Genomic DNA, 14,962 nt, shown 5'->3' with positions numbered 1-14,962 from the left:
TCAAACTATTATTTTATTGGACTATATTTATCAATGGCAAAAAAAACTCATTTTAATCAATTAATTGTCATTTTTGGGTACTTTTAGGTCACTTCCAGCCAAAAATAAATACAAATAAAACATTTTTTTTTTAAATCAGACCCCTTAGTGGTCCACTCCTGGCCCGCGAGCCATATGTTTGACACCCCTGGTTTAAAACCAATAGCTGCCCTTTTTACTTCAGAGACAAAATATATACATATATATCATCAAACTATAATTTAACCCTAAAGACAGAAACTTCATTGAAATAACTCAAGGTAAAAATTCCTAATTCAAAAAGCTAGCATAAACAAAGCTTTCAAAACAAACTAAAACAAACAATAAGTTGTGCCATTAATGCAATTCCCTCCCTTTCAAATCCCCCCCACGGGCAAGACACCTACCCCACTTAACGAGTCCGTTACATCACCATGGCGACGCCCTCTCGATACCTCATTTGGTCATGGAGCAGATGTCTTGGGTGGATCCTGATTTTCAGCCAAATGGAGTTTTTGTCTGAGGGTGCCAAGTCAAGGATTACGGCACCACTGCGAACATTTGCCTCATTTTTGAATAAAATGTAAAGGATACATGGATGTGCTGAGCTCCTCCAACTGTAAAAAAATGAATAAATAATTAAAATAAACGTTTTAAGAAAGAATAATATGTTTTTAAATCATTAATATCAGAAAAAAATCACAAATAATTGAATTCACTATAAGTAAAGTTGCAATAATCTAATCTAAGGCTATTATCATGCTTTAAACCTGATAAATGCATGTAAATATAGCGTGCCAGCAAGCAATGTACCCATTCACTAGAAGTAAAGTTGCAATAATCCAATCTAAGAATGTATTGTCATGCTTTAAGCCTGATAAATGCATGTAAATATAGCATGTCAGCAAGCAATGTACCCAAACAGTCACCACGTCCACTTTGGAGAAAATTTTCAGGAACTTTGCTGCTGTTCTAGCCCAAAAATAAAAATATTTTACACTCACGTTGCAGAGCAGATGTTCCAAGTTGAGATCGGAGGTGCACTTCCGTTGGTCCTGGGACAATTCCTCCACGTGGCTGTCCATACTGAAGTGAAGTCTTGCCAGCTTTTCTTGCATTTCACGAACATGCTCAAGTTGCTCAAAGGAGCACACTTTACCTGCAAGGTGGACAAATATGGCGGTTAACGAAGAGGATTTGGACACAGGCTATTTTTCTCTCACCGAAAGCCTGAAGTTTGCCCGAGTGGAAGTCGTTGAGGAGGTTCAAGAGACCACCCTCCATCTCACGCACATCCGAGACGTCGGTGAGGAAGGAGTGTTGGAGGGGGGACGACTGGGATACTTTGCTGGGGCCGGCTGGCTGAGGGGCCCTCGGCTTCTCCTTGTGGGTCCTGGAGAAATTTTTGTTTGGAAAAAAAATACAGAACAAATCCTAAATATTCAGTTTGATTATTGCATTCAATATTTTGGCTTAGTTGCCGGGCAGATTAAAAAGTGGTGTGAGTATTGTAAATTTACCTGACGGTCTTGGGCGGCGCCACCATGCCGGCAAAGGCCTCTTTGGGCGGTCCCGGGGCCCCGACGGATCTTTTGTACTTGCCCCGGTTTTTAGGTGAGGGGGGCTGTGGCAGGCCAAGGGAAAAGGTGGCGCTCTTGCTGGCCGGCAGCACGGCCATCTTGCGTGGGTTGACTGGAGGAGGTGGCGGCTGCGGGAGAGACACTTTGGGGCTCCGCTTCTTGCGCTTGTCCTCCATTGTTACCCGCTAGCTCACTGCGGAAAAGGCACAATAATAAATCACTCAAAAAGGGGTGTCAAATTTATATCTTTGTCTATTTACTATAGCAATAAAAGTGGGTTTTCTCTGGGTACTGCAGTTTCCTCCCAGACAAGACATGATAGGCTGATTGGACACTCTAAATTGAGTGTGAGTGAGCGTGATTGGTTGTTTGTCTCCTTGTGCCCTGTGATTGGCTGACCACACACAAACACTCAATTGTGTTTCTTTTTTACATTAAAAACAATGTTGTGCTAGTTGTCAAGAGCTATACAAAGTGCATATACATATATTTATTTCCCGTCAGGGGTTTATTGCCATGTCTGACATGTGTTATTACATTATAACTCGATATAATTACCCAGTACTACAACGCATTAATATCGAACACGATAAGCACGGACTCTTAAGACGATACAAATAAAAATTCGCCTTTGTAAGCGTGTTTTTTTTGCTACACTTTACCGAATTATAACTTATTCTTTTCATAATATTTGACTAAATAATAGGTTAGGTCGTTTAATATCGTTTAAAACCGAAGAAACACGACGAATGGAAAACATTGTCTCGGCATGAGGAATTAAGACTTACCTTATCTGTTATTTGCCAGGAAACTTAAAACTTTCGATGTCATATCTCCTCGTGTTTCCCTTTTTTAGTTTGTGTAGTTATTTATTTTCAAAATAAGAAGGTTTTAAGAGTGAAGGAAGATGAAATGAAGCTAGTCATCCGTACAAAAGTGCGGCTGGTCAAAGTGGCGTTTTCTGCGCAGCTGCAGCAATCAGGATTTCGTGGGTGCAGTATTCCCTGAGTGAAGTCTGAAGGGTGCGGGAAGGTTCATTTTGCCCACTTTCGGGGGACATTCGCCAAACCAAACGTCCTCGTGAAGGCACACAAAGGTCTTCTGTGTGTTCCTATTAAGAAAGTAAAGCAAAAATAAGTGTACAAAATATAAATATATCAATAAGGTTCCAATAAAACACGAGCACAAAGCATTCATTGTGAAAAAAGAAAACCGCTCATTTACCCACAGAGGTGGTACAGCCCAATTTGGCGCCTAATGACGTTGATAAACACAGACATATAAACAGAAGAATACATGTATTTGTTTTTTAAATACACTCCTAAATACATATATCTTCTTTCCTATAGTATTAATTTATAAAAACATTTTTACTCAATAGAAGAGTACAAATGTTACAACATAAAAAAATACAAACACTGAACCACAAAAGTAGACTAAATGTACCTACAAATGAACTACAAACACCCAACAAAAATGCCCCAAAACAATATTCAGTAATACAAAAATATCTTTTTTATTATGACAGATCAGAACAAAAGCATGACACAAAATGCAGTTTGTAGAAAAAATACAGAGCTCTTAAACTTCTTTTTTTCAGATACACGCTGCAATAACTTAGACCTAACTTACTTTCTGATCCAAGGGACCGTTAGAGTAAGCGTACGCCTTACCTAAGACAATTCTGTCTCTCAGTAGTTTAAAGAAGGCATAGTAGTTACTGAAGAGAATCAGTGCCAGTGATATGGTTTGATGCCACTTTTCCGAGCTGATCAACGAATACAGTTGATAAAATATCATGGAACCTTCCAGGATGAGGAGGATGTTCAATATTCGTAGCGGCTTGTTGAAGAAAAACTGTGGGTTGAAAATACACAATGAGCTTCAAGGAACGCCGTACAAAATATTTGGCAAGTACAAAAAAAATAATGTGGCGATGCAGTAAAATGTTTACTTTCCAAACACTAATTGCCCCTACCAAGATGGCCGCCAGTTACAAAAGAAGCAGAAAAATGTTTTTTTTGTTCTGGCTAGTGTTGTTAAGTGTGTTTATTCCATTTAAAAATATATATTATGCACCACTTTTAACATCACAACAAACCAAAACAAAACGGCTAAGCTAACACGTTAGCATTACTCACGTAGAAGCGATAATGTGACACATCAGACGGTACGGCGACATTGTAGTGTCCCGTAGCTTTGTAGACATTCTTGCTATGTTTGACCAGGACCCCCTGCGGCCACATGTATTCTTCGGTCCACCTGAAGGGGGAAACAGAATAAAAATACATTAATGTTATTCCCAATGAGTTTTAATGGCGACTACGTACAAGTGCTGGAGGACGTTGGAGCAGAGGGACGGGTCGACTTTCTGCCAGCAACCCAAGTGCGCCGCGGCCTTGTGGAGGAGGTCGCAGTAGCGGGGGGGCAAGAGGTGCCTCATGAGAATGACCGATGTACTGACCGAAACCAGTATGAAGAGCTCGCAAGACCAGCATTTGTCCACATACTGCGTACTCTGTAGGAAGAAAACAAAGAAGAATAATCCATTAATATATGGTGACTTTGTCTCCCTCTAGCGGCAGATAAGAAGCATTGCAATAAATGCGCTGACTGTTGAAGTGGATTACAATAGATTCAAAGGGGAGTAGCAAGATATTGTTACATTATATATTATATGATATGGTCCCATTAAGAATGGGTTGCCAGATAAATTTTCCAGGAAACCACCGGAATAATATATTTTTATAAATTAAATTTAAAACATTATAAAATAATATAAATTAATCAACAAAATATTAAATAGTGCAAATAGAAATTATATAAATTAATTAACAAAATATAAAATAATATAAAGTAATTAACAAAATATAAATTAATACATAAAATATAACACTAATATTTACCTTTAATCATTAATTTTTTTTATTCATTAATTTCTTATCCTCAAGGGTTAGAGCGAGGGTGCTGGAGCCAACTAGACACCCTAGGACACCCTAGAATGACAGCCAGCCAAATGCCGGGCACAAGTCATTTATTTAGATTAAAAAATAATAATAATAATAATAAAAAACTGAGAACAGCAGATTTCATATTTTCCAAAAAGCCACATCTGGCTCGGAAGCCCTATCGTAGAAGCATTTCATGACAGTATATATAAATACAAACCTTAACAAACCAGACAGGCACAAAAGCCACATAGTAGGCACTCAGCATGGAGCTGACCAGCACCTCCTTCATTCTCCAGTTAAAGTCCATCTTGAGGTATTCCACCTCCTTCCGGATCAAATCCGGCGACAGGCAGCAGGCATGAGTGGGCGTGACCTGGACGCCGTACAGCTGACTGGTGTGCTGCTTCCACGTTTCCTTCAGCACGCTCAGGTAGTCCCGCCCCCGGCCGACTCCGCCCATCTCTTTGGAGCCGATGCTGGCGATGGGCGAGAGGGCGCCGGCGCGCCGGACGTCGCAGCTTAGCCGAAAAAAAGGGATGTACATCCCAAATCTGTGACAAAAAAAGATACCAGTCAAAAAACAAACAAAAAAAAACTTATCATAAAAGCTATTTCGAATGTGGACCATCATAACACTAGGCTATAGTTGTAAAAGTTGTATTTTTTTGTTTTGAATGTTATACCAGAACTCCTCTTTATTATACTAAGACTAAGTGTTCATTTAATAGGACTGGGCAAACTAAAATAAGGGCAAAAGTGAGTGTGGAAGTGCTTTGGTTTCAAGCTCCAAAGTTTTCCTCAATACTAAGTGTCCTGCAAGTGCAATCAGTGGATCGCAGTCAGGTGCGTCTCGCAGCCCAACCCCCGCTGGTTCAAACTCTGTCAGCTCGGTCGGTCGGTGCTGGCCAGATATTTTGAGCAAAAAGCTCCCCCCCTCCCCTCCCCACCCACAGCCACCCAACCCCCGTGCCGACTTTCTGTTTTAAGATCAAATTAAAATGAAGAGTAGAGATCACTTTTCAATCAAAAATTGTCATTTTTAAATCTATTTATTTCTGTGTTTGTAGTTCAAAAACCATTTAGCTCAAAAACAATGTTTATTGTTTTTTTTTATATATATTTTTATATTTTACAAAATGATTTTTTAACTAAAAATACAAAAAATTGATTAAAAAATGACAATTATTGATTTAAAAGGTGGAAAATCACGGCATTTAATATGCATCTATACTCTTCATTTTAATTTGATCTGAAAACAGAAAGTTGGGATGGGGGTTGGGTCACTGCGGGTGGGGAGGGGAGGGGGGGGGGTTGCTTTTTGCTCAAAATATCTGGCCAGCACCGACCGACCGAGAGAGCTGACAGAGTTTGAACCAGCGGGGGTTGGGCTGCGAGACGCACCTGACTGCAATCCACTGATTGCACTCGCAGGACACTTAGTATTGAGGAAAACTTTGGAGCTTGAAACCAAAGCACCCCCACACTCACTTTTGCCCTTATTTTAGTTTGCCCACCCCTATTAAATGAACTCCAAGTCTTAGTATAATAAATAGGATTTCTGGTATAACATACAAAAAGAAAAAAATACCAAATCTTATCAAAAAATCTATTTCAAACGGTAAACAAAATAAAAAGCACAAGGTCCAAGGTTCCCCTGCTGGTACTTACGGGTAGCAGAGGAAAAGTAGACTTAGCACGGAATACGTTCTGAAGAGGTAAATAAGAGATCGGCATAAGCTCCACCCCGTTAACGTTAGCACGACAAAGCGTGCCATGACCAGGAAGATGGAATGCGGAAAGGAGAGCTTCCCGCTTTGTGATGCCTGCAGGACAGAAAAAGAAATACAGTAAGAATGATGTAACATCTTCTCGTAACAGCCAAATAATGCAGAATTAAGAAGGATTAAAAAAATAAGTTGTATTGGAGGATAAGTGGCATTTTTGGGAAGAGGTAGAGATTAGTAATATGGGGAATGATAGGCTAAATAGTCATTTGTTAGTATTTTTTTCAGATAACTGTAAGAAATATATATTTTTGAAATGTACAGTAATCCCTCAAATATTGCGGCTTCACTACATTGTGGATTTTTAGTTAAGTCATTTTTTTAAGTAAAGAAAAATGTGAAAAACATTTTTTTTGTTTTAAATTGGGGGTGACCCTATTTTTTTATTTTTTTTTGTTGATTGCGGCCATGTTGGTTGACATTAACTGTGATAATTGAGGGATTACTGTCTAAAAAATGAGATTTATAGTCCTGAAAATACGACTTTGTTACAAGTATTGCCTCAATTAAATATATATATTGAACACACTACTAATAATATATTGAAAATGCAAAAAATAACTTAATCAGGTCAGTTTTCATGAATTTAACTAAAAAAGCCACACAAACTAGCATGTACTTTTTCCTATATATATTTTTTTACAGTGCAATAAATTGATTAATGGCATATGGCAACAACTCTTACCTCTTTAACAACTGCGCCGATTAATCTCCGAGCCAAAATGATGACTATGAACACCAGCATGTTGTAATCAATCAAGTGGAAATTCTGTAAAATAAGAAAATAATTTCTGATTGCCCCTAACCCTACCTAACAAATTTATGATAAAGCATTAAATGAGACCTAACTCTATTATCCAAATTATTTTTTGTGACTTACTACTATTATAATAAGCACTATTACATTTAAATTACTTACCAGTGAAGTATGTGAAGGAGGATGGGATGGCGGATACCACCATACTGTCTTATAGATATTGACATAATGGACAAAAAGGGCAATAAGATGGCAGAAAAAAAGATGCAGTTCGAAGAGGATGTTGTTATCTACGGGCAACTCTGGAATCTTGCAGTGTTTTAACGGCACCACCGTTGTCGCGGCTAATGGAGGGCTGCTAAGGCAGGCTCCGGTACCGCTCCTATGGAAATAAGAAGACCCTCTAGGTTAGGGGATTGGCGGAAGTGGGGTGGGTTTGGGAGGAAAGACAAACCTTGTGCGAGAGCGGACGCCGGTGACTGGAGAGCTGGTGGAATGGTTGCCATTGCTGACCGAGCCTGGTTCGTTGCCGAGTGGACTTCTGCAGTAAGTGGTGCGATTTGCCCCTCGCCTTCCACCTGCCATTAGACACCTTGCTATTCTGTTTATTACCTGTAAAAAAGAGAGAGAAATGGTGAATGTTTTTCAAAATAAAAGCACAAATAACCACAACACAAATGCAAATAGCCACAAAATGAATCACAATTGCCACAAAACAAAGCAAAAATACAACTAAGAAGTGAATTAAATTGTTTACTTGTTTTTCTCTTTAATAGTTGGATTGTAGAATATCGCAGACTGATTTCCTGACCTATAAATCGCTAATATCGCGATATTATTGTTATTGTTAGCCATGTATCATATCAAAATATGCCCATTCCTACTTGCTATTTTTTAAAAAGTCCTAAACACATTAATTTACAACCTTACTTGGCAGCATCATAAGCTAGAGCATCTTCCTCTAGCCTACTTAAACGAAGTCACAGGTGCAGAGAATCGAACCCACAACTTCCAGTCCGCAAGGCAAATAGTCAACCACTTAACCAACGACGCACCACAAAACCGAAACATAACACTAATTTTCAAACTAATTCACACTATTAGCATTATAAGGCAAAACAGTCATAAACTGTCTCTAATTAATACAATAATTTCCACCAGGCGGCATAAACGTGGGGGTCTTTCCCCCCCAAGACCATGCTTGAATAAATACAAAGATGCTAGGCCGAAAGTGTCCATGTAGCAAGCTAGCTGGAATTCACCTAAGATAACAAACTGATAAAGAGGATAATAAAACCCTACCAGGGTGTCAAACGTTGCTCTCCGGCATCAATTTCCACTTAAAGGCAACAAAGTTTTGGAATAAATGCAGAAATAAGGGCGTAGGTTTCATTGAAATTGCCAAATACATTCATTGTTGTTGTAGTAGAAGCTGATAGACTGCAGCGCGGTTATGCTAGCAACTGAAGGGGGCGGAGTCTAGTTTAAAGGGGTAGTATCATTAAAAAAATGGACTGCAAACAGAAATTAGCGGAGAAATTGAGCGGGGGGAACTATTAAATGTGTACCTTTCTTGGGAGTGAAGATGCTATATTTCTTTGGTTCCAAGACATTACTTTGTAAACTGTTGGATGTGATTAAGAGGTTTCTTAAAAATGCCAGATTTTATCGACCCGCCCAGTGGATTTTCCTCCCTTCCTGCGACTTTGTCAATAAGCCAAATAGGAGGGACTTCATCCAATCTGGCAACGCTAATGGTCAGTGACACATTTTTCAATTGTACGTCAGTGTGAGCGTGGATTTTAAGTGCTCTGTGAGTGAACGGAGATGAGTGTCGTCGTGAGTCGGCCATTTTGTGTCAGAACTGTTCGATACATATAACATTGTAGTCAATGGAGCGTGTAGTCAATAGGTCCATTTTCAAACAGTGCAACGAGTCTAAAATTGTTATAAATGTTGAGTGCTTAATTAGGATAAATATTTAACAATTAATACTAATGGTAATATGTATTTTTAATGTAACTATTTGAGGTTGTCATGAATTTTTTCCCCCAATAACCAACACGAGTGGGTCTTTTTTCTGTAAAAATACAGTAGTAGAGAATTATTTATGCATCACAAAGAGCTTTTGCTAAAATACGAGATCAGAATTTATTAAAAATATACAACACTACATCTCACATGCGCTCATGACTTAAAAATATAATTTACATTAAATGTCACTTTGTGATAGGACGTGGACACTTCCAAATAAAAATAAAACACTATAATAAAGCTAACAGTGCACTTTTGTCTCCCATCAAAAACAGATATATAATATTTACAGTTTTCTTTCCCAAAAGGGGAATACATTCAGGATACATTCTGCTTAGCAAGTCCATTTTCATCTTTCCATGCTCCAAATGTTTCTTTCAAGACCTGCAAAAGTAACAAAATACATTTTAGTCAATGTCCATGACAAAAAACATTTCATTTTTTGGCATTTACTGACCTTAACAGGCAAAATGGATATCAGAAGTAGTTATGTCTCCACCACCGAGACATTTCAACACCTATAAAAGAGAGAAAAAAATAAGCCAATGCAAGATATTCCATAAATTCCCACAATCCAACATGCAAATCTCTAAAAAAACAATTTTTATCCAACTCAAGCATATTTTTTTCTTCCATTATTAGGCAATTTCTACTACATAGTTAGGTATAAAGTATATTATGATGTACTAATTTTCAGGATGACTACCACATATGGTTAAAGTTGATATTATAATCCACTAAATTTCAATTTACTGAAGTTGTAAATGATACATTTAATTTGTTTTACACGGTATATTTTGCTGTTGTCATATTTTGAGTATCTTAAGTTGCATTTGGAAAGATAAAACTACTTTGTATAAGGTGTCACAATAAAAAACAAAAATCTAATAAGAGAGTTGGTTAGTTTTACCTTCTTGTGGCGTTCTTTTGGCTTTTAGAATCCTCCCCTCTGCCATTTTTTTCTTTTATTAAAAAAGCAGCCAGCATGACTTTGCTTGAAAGTCAAGACCCCTGCAAGCTTGGTTTGAAATATTGTTGAGATACACTAAAGATTGGCGACAATACATATTCAAGCAAAAATAATATCATCAAGTCCAACTAATATTTTTTTGCAGACCATTATTTCCTTGGAATGATGAGCTTTATTGTGGGTGACATTACAAATGTAGCTTAAAAGTTTTAGGGAAAAACACACTAAGTACGGCCAACGTCAAAAACACGCTTTTGTTTTTTTTTTTTAAAGCAAAAAAAGTACACATGTAGCTTAGTCAGCGTTAAATACACTTACATTTTCACCAACTGATTTTTTTTTGTTTTTTTGGGGGTTATACAACAAATGCAAAATGTTTTTTGTCACTTTTACGCTCAACCTAAAAACAGACATTTAAGTAAAACGTCTTTGGAATCCTATTTAACCCAACGTACACATTTTAACGCGTCTACGAGATACATAATTGTCCTACGGTTATGTACAAAAACACTGACAACGGTTTGGCCATTAGTATTTTTTTGTTATTGTTGCAATTATGTGACTTTTTCAGATTTTCGGTACTCGTTTTTTTAAACTATATTAGCATTAAAGTTTAATTAAGTGATTTGAACAAAGGTCTACATTTGCGGGGCCTCTAAAATAAGATTTTAAATGGCAAATTAATCTCCCCTTTTGTTCCATTTTGTGAATAACTAATAATCAAGCTTGATATATTTTTTCACATCATTAAAATGGAAACCAACAAATACCACTTAAAAATAAGAGCGTCACTTTTTGCACGTTTTCCATGTTAGTCCTGCCAACTACGCATTGTAACAGCTATTAAATGCAAACACATTATAAACCACGACAAAAACTTATCATATTTTAACCTCGGAAAATCTAACATCCCCAAAAAAAATGTTACCCAAAAAAATTCATCTAAAAATAAACTTAACCACGAAAATTGGGAAAAAAGGGAGGGAAATTACTTTTGAAACTGCTAGCGAGTTACATTTGAAGACTGTTGCCGTGGCAACTCTCTACCAGTTCAGAATCTCCCATAGGGATGCTCTCTATAGGCTCCTTTGGTCTGCCTGGCCGCGGCGGCTTTGCCGCCGGCCGCGGAGGCCGACCACGTGCTGTCCCATTCCTCCTGACCTGAAGGCATGGGGTAGAAAAAAAGAAATATGTACGGCATTTAATATTTTTCCAAATGTACATATAAATCAAGGGTAGGGAACCTATGTTTCGGGAGCCACATATGACTCTTTTAATGGGAGCATATGGCTCTTTTGGTGAGTGGAAACGACTCTTTTGGTGAGTGGATACGACTCTTTTGGTGAGTGAATACGACTCTTTTGGTGAGTGAATACGACTCTTTTGGTGAGTGCATATGGCTCTTTTGATGTTTGCATATGGCTCTCCACTAACCTGTGAGGCTCTCAAGGATTAACATTTAAAAAAATAGGAATTGTTTATAGCTCTGTCCATCAAAAAGGTTCCCGACCCCTGGTTTAGGAGAAGAAACGCGGTTGGAAACGCTCACCGTATTGCTCATAGGCGGCTTCCTGGGGTTCTCCATGTCCGTAATCGTAGTACTCGGTATCACTGAAACAGAGAAATTCAAACTTAAAACGCATTTGCGGGTTGTGGTCTCCGTCTTTGAACTTACGTGGGCACGGGTTGTTGGTTATAATAATTTTCATACCCCTCATAGGCGGGCTCTGCATATGAATCCTCAAAAGCAGGCTGGAAGGAAGATAAATCACCGAGTACATTATCTCGGCGAAAAGACGTCAAGGTGTGCGTTTGACAAACCATTAATTTGGGCCTTCTAAGTAAGAAAGCTATGTTTGATAGCTTACATAGTCTTCATAGGACTCGGGTTTGGGTTGGGTGCCCGAGGGGGGGACTTGCTGGTGGGAAAGGGCGGCCGCGGGGAGCATCCTTGGCGCCCCGGCCGCGGGGGGTCTTGAACGTGCGGCGGCGCCCCCTCGATTTGGGGAGGCGGGGACGCCTCTACCTGCCGGCCCGCCCCTCGAATTGCCCCGGCTCATGGCTCCTCGTGGGGCTCCGCCCCGCATACCCCCCCGAGGACCGCCGCGGGGAAGTCCGCGCCCTCTGTGGGAAAGGGGGTCGGCATGTTAAGCGGGGTCTAGGCCGTCTCCCGTCGTTTTTAAGTCTCACCTGGGTCCGGCGCCCGGAGGCCCGCCTCGGCCTCGTCCCATTTGGCCACGCCCCCTGGCTGAACCGTCGTGGGAACCGTTGAGGAAGTGGGGGTCCATGTATGGATCGTACTCGCCGGGTTCCTGTGTAAGAGTGGTCTTGTTAGAAAAATGATAATTGCTCGTCGACTGTGACCGGATGTTTGGTCGCCGGACATTTGGCCGCAAGACGTTTGGTCGCCGGTCAAATGGTGAGTTTACTGTTGAAACCAGCTCTCAAAATTATATTCATGAGAGTTTAATATCTAAATATCTACTGTTTTCAAAAGTACTTGACCAAACGTCCAAGCACCCTCGTCGACAAGTCGTTTTAAAATAGTGCAGTTGGGGCGCTACATACTGGAATCAGGAACTTTTTGACTTCATCCATAGCATGAGCCATGCGAAGATAAGCGTCAGGAATGGGGGCCATGACTTCGATAAAAACGTGCAGCTCCATAGCAAGGTGAGCATATTTGGCTTCCCCACCATTCCGCAGCTCTTCCTCCTGTAAGAAAAAAAAATGTAATTTTTTAAGCGACAAAAAAAAAAAAACGGCAAGTCAAAGGATTTCTAAGATCTTATTAGATGACAAGACAACTGTACAAAATTCTAAAAACAATTTGGGCACAAATATAAAAACAAAATCTACATATACAAACCTTAGTCTTGTCCCTCATGGAGCCTTTACCCAAAACTGAAATCTTGGCCCCCGTTTCCTCTTGTAACCTCTTGATAGTGCTGCCCTGAGGCCCCAAAATCTTGCCGACAAAGTTTACCTACAAAAAATAAACAAAATTCAACATTGGGGATATTAAGCATCTTCCTTTGAACAGGAATATCATATGCAAATAACTCAGAACCCTTTGCTCTTAACCTTATTTTGAGTCAATTTTATATCATACATTTATTTTCATCCAATAAAATTTCTTACCCTGGGATAATGCTTGGAAGGGATAAGTACACGCTCTTTAAGCTTTAGTGTCTGTGTAGTAAAGAGGTCCAGGTATGTCTCCTTTTCTGGCTCTTTCTTGGTTTCACCCTTTTGTATCCTATCAATCTCTGCGCAAAGAACAAGCCATGATTAAAACCCAATTACCCAAGTTATGGCAATATTTATGCAAATTATACTGAGGGAATAATTGAGGTGTTATCCATATTTGGCTATAGTCAAGTGTAGCCAATTAAGAATAAGTAATAATAATGCAGCACACAATACATGTTGACTACTTATTTATTGAATAATATTTATCTGTTCATTTGGTTGTTATTTGTGTACATCCCTACTTATGTTGTGACTACTTATTATTTTTTACGTATGCATTAGTTATTTGTTAATTATTCATTCATAGTGTTTATTATTGATTTTTTGTTCGGTGTTATTTGTGCACTTTCCTACTTATTAATGTTGTGAGTACTTATTATACGACTATTTATATATTATTAATTGTTATTGTGTATATTTTTTTATTTCTTTGTTATTTTGCACTTTCTTATTTATATTGGGACTTATTTACTGATTGATTACATACGTACTATTCTTTGTTTTTCTGTATTGGTTATTTATGTTTTTGTTTGTTGTTATTTGTGCACTTCGTGAAGCTTTCAATTTCATACTGGTTTAATAACAATAAAACCCTTCAATTCAATATGTATAAGAATATTCCACATTGAACTAAATGGCTATTAGGAAAAAGTACTATAATTAACGACTACGGTCGTCGAATGCATTATTTTATGTGCGTGAAAGCAATGATGGTTGACCTACATTAAAACACCACGCGTTTAATTCCCCATTGTTCAACGGGACGTATTTCAAGGATGAAGGAAAGCCGTCAACTAGCCGACAGTTAGCATTGAGCGCAGCAAAGCTAATAAAACGGTCAAAATTCACTTACCTGCAGATATTAGCTTCATTGCGTGGGTGAATGAAGAATCCAAGCTGTCTTTTTCAGCCAGGAGCTCTGGCAGGTACTTGGTGTCTTCCATTTTGCTTTCACCGTTAACGATGTCGGACCCGAATGGGGCTTTTTGTTAGCACTCGCCGGGTCTCGAAACCTCGCGAACGCCGCCGAAATTGAGCTTCACTCACCGTGCCGAGCTTTCACACGAATGTGGGTTGCGAAAAGACAAAAGTCCTTTCATTCAACGGCGTCGTGGTAATTTTGTCCGTTGTGGCTGCGGTGCGTTCTTTCCACTTTCGTCAATAGACAAAGAGGAGATGATGGCGCAGATGTATTTGATTGGGGAGGAAAAGAGGCTATCTTCCCGGATCTGACGTCATATTCAGGAGTCGGCAAATCTGAGCCTAAAAATGCGCCAAAAGTAATAAACACATTACTTTTATTATGATTTTAAAGTGTTACCCTTCGTGGTTAATATCATGGTCTTATGTGGGAAAATATTTGAACAAATTGAGTGTTTTTAGAGTACATATATTATTTACTCTTACTAATTGAATTGGATGCTATTATATTTTATAAGAATCATGAGATTTAAAGCTTCGCTACAAAGTGCACAAATAACAAAAAACAAGAAAATTTCATTTATCCTATTTTATTATTTTTTATTGCAAAGCATAATCCCATAGGGATACTCTCTATAGGCTCCTTTGGTCTGCCTGGCCGCGGCGGCTTTGCCGCCGGCCGCGTAGGCCGACTG

At 38.9% G+C, this 14,962-nt stretch overlaps 3 protein-coding genes across 4 annotated transcripts; all 3 read right to left on the bottom strand.

Moving 5' to 3' along the window:
- Window positions 1-387: 387 nt before the first annotated feature.
- On the bottom strand, window positions 388-2,598 carry ccdc28b (coiled-coil domain containing 28B). Its single transcript, XM_077730844.1, has 6 exons — window positions 2,387-2,598; window positions 1,539-1,791; window positions 1,242-1,411; window positions 1,023-1,177; window positions 613-635; window positions 388-537 (listed from the first exon to the last, which is right to left on the bottom strand). The coding sequence occupies exons 2-6, from the start codon at window positions 1,772-1,774 to the stop codon at window positions 483-485; spliced, it is 639 nt and encodes a 212-aa protein (XP_077586970.1). The 5' UTR covers window positions 1,775-1,791; window positions 2,387-2,598; the 3' UTR covers window positions 388-482.
- A 492-nt stretch (window positions 2,599-3,090) lies between these two features.
- Window positions 3,091-8,569, bottom strand: tmem39b (transmembrane protein 39B). The gene is made up of 9 exons (XM_077731251.1): window positions 8,393-8,569; window positions 7,545-7,702; window positions 7,253-7,472; window positions 7,019-7,102; window positions 6,218-6,372; window positions 4,767-5,100; window positions 3,929-4,116; window positions 3,740-3,860; window positions 3,091-3,455 (listed from the first exon to the last, which is right to left on the bottom strand). The coding sequence occupies exons 2-9, from the start codon at window positions 7,673-7,675 to the stop codon at window positions 3,222-3,224; spliced, it is 1,467 nt and encodes a 488-aa protein (XP_077587377.1). The 5' UTR covers window positions 7,676-7,702; window positions 8,393-8,569; the 3' UTR covers window positions 3,091-3,221.
- A 647-nt stretch (window positions 8,570-9,216) lies between these two features.
- LOC144205954 (KH domain-containing, RNA-binding, signal transduction-associated protein 1-like) lies at window positions 9,217-14,579 on the bottom strand. 2 transcript variants are annotated; one of them, XR_013328252.1, is made up of 11 exons: window positions 14,200-14,579; window positions 13,236-13,363; window positions 12,964-13,080; window positions 12,663-12,809; window positions 12,285-12,406; window positions 11,963-12,218; window positions 11,770-11,846; window positions 11,644-11,705; window positions 11,087-11,255; window positions 9,582-9,642; window positions 9,217-9,508 (listed from the first exon to the last, which is right to left on the bottom strand). XR_013328252.1 is itself a non-coding variant. In XM_077730598.1 (9 exons), the coding sequence occupies exons 1-9, from the start codon at window positions 14,288-14,290 to the stop codon at window positions 11,146-11,148; spliced, it is 1,110 nt and encodes a 369-aa protein (XP_077586724.1). In that variant the 5' UTR covers window positions 14,291-14,579; the 3' UTR covers window positions 9,649-11,145. The 2 variants fall into 2 exon arrangements, 1 of the variants encoding a protein (XP_077586724.1); XM_077730598.1 differs by lacking the exons at window positions 9,217-9,508; window positions 9,582-9,642 and having other exon boundaries at window positions 9,649-11,255.
- Window positions 14,580-14,962: the final 383 nt, after the last annotated feature.

The sequence above is a fragment of the Stigmatopora nigra genome, chromosome 13 (assembly GCF_051989575.1).
Source record: "Stigmatopora nigra isolate UIUO_SnigA chromosome 13, RoL_Snig_1.1, whole genome shotgun sequence".
NCBI lineage: Eukaryota > Metazoa > Chordata > Actinopteri > Syngnathiformes > Syngnathidae > Stigmatopora > Stigmatopora nigra.
The sequence above is the reverse complement of the archived record's forward strand: the minus strand, read 5'-3'. Positions and strand labels throughout refer to the sequence as shown.

Bases quoted from the DNA above. Each gene is read 5' to 3' on its own strand.
- tmem39b (XM_077731251.1), bottom strand. From the start codon at position 7,675: ATGGCAGGTGGAAGGCGAGGGGCAAATCGCACCACTTACTGCAGAAGT. The intron at 7,103-7,252 runs GTAAGTAATTTA...CTTATTTTACAG, and splicing joins CTCCTTCACATACTTCACTG to AATTTCCACTTGATTGATTA. The intron at 6,373-7,018 runs GTAAGAGTTGTT...TCTGTCCTGCAG, and splicing joins TCGGCGCAGTTGTTAAAGAG to GCATCACAAAGCGGGAAGCT.
- ccdc28b (XM_077730844.1), bottom strand. From the start codon at position 1,774: ATGGAGGACAAGCGCAAGAAGCGGAGCCCCAAAGTGTCTCTCCCGCAG. The intron at 1,412-1,538 runs GTAAATTTACAA...AAATTTCTCCAG, and splicing joins GCGCCGCCCAAGACCGTCAG to GACCCACAAGGAGAAGCCGA. The intron at 636-1,022 runs GTGAGTGTAAAA...ATTTTTTTACAG, and splicing joins TGGAACATCTGCTCTGCAAC to TTGGAGGAGCTCAGCACATC.
- LOC144205954 (XM_077730598.1), bottom strand. From the start codon at position 14,290: ATGGAAGACACCAAGTACCTGCCAGAGCTCCTGGCTGAAAAAGACAGC. The intron at 13,364-14,199 runs GTAAGTGAATTT...TTCTTTGCGCAG, and splicing joins AATGAAGCTAATATCTGCAG to AGATTGATAGGATACAAAAG. The intron at 12,407-12,662 runs GTATGTAGCGCC...ACTCTTACACAG, and splicing joins TCAAAAAGTTCCTGATTCCA to GAACCCGGCGAGTACGATCC.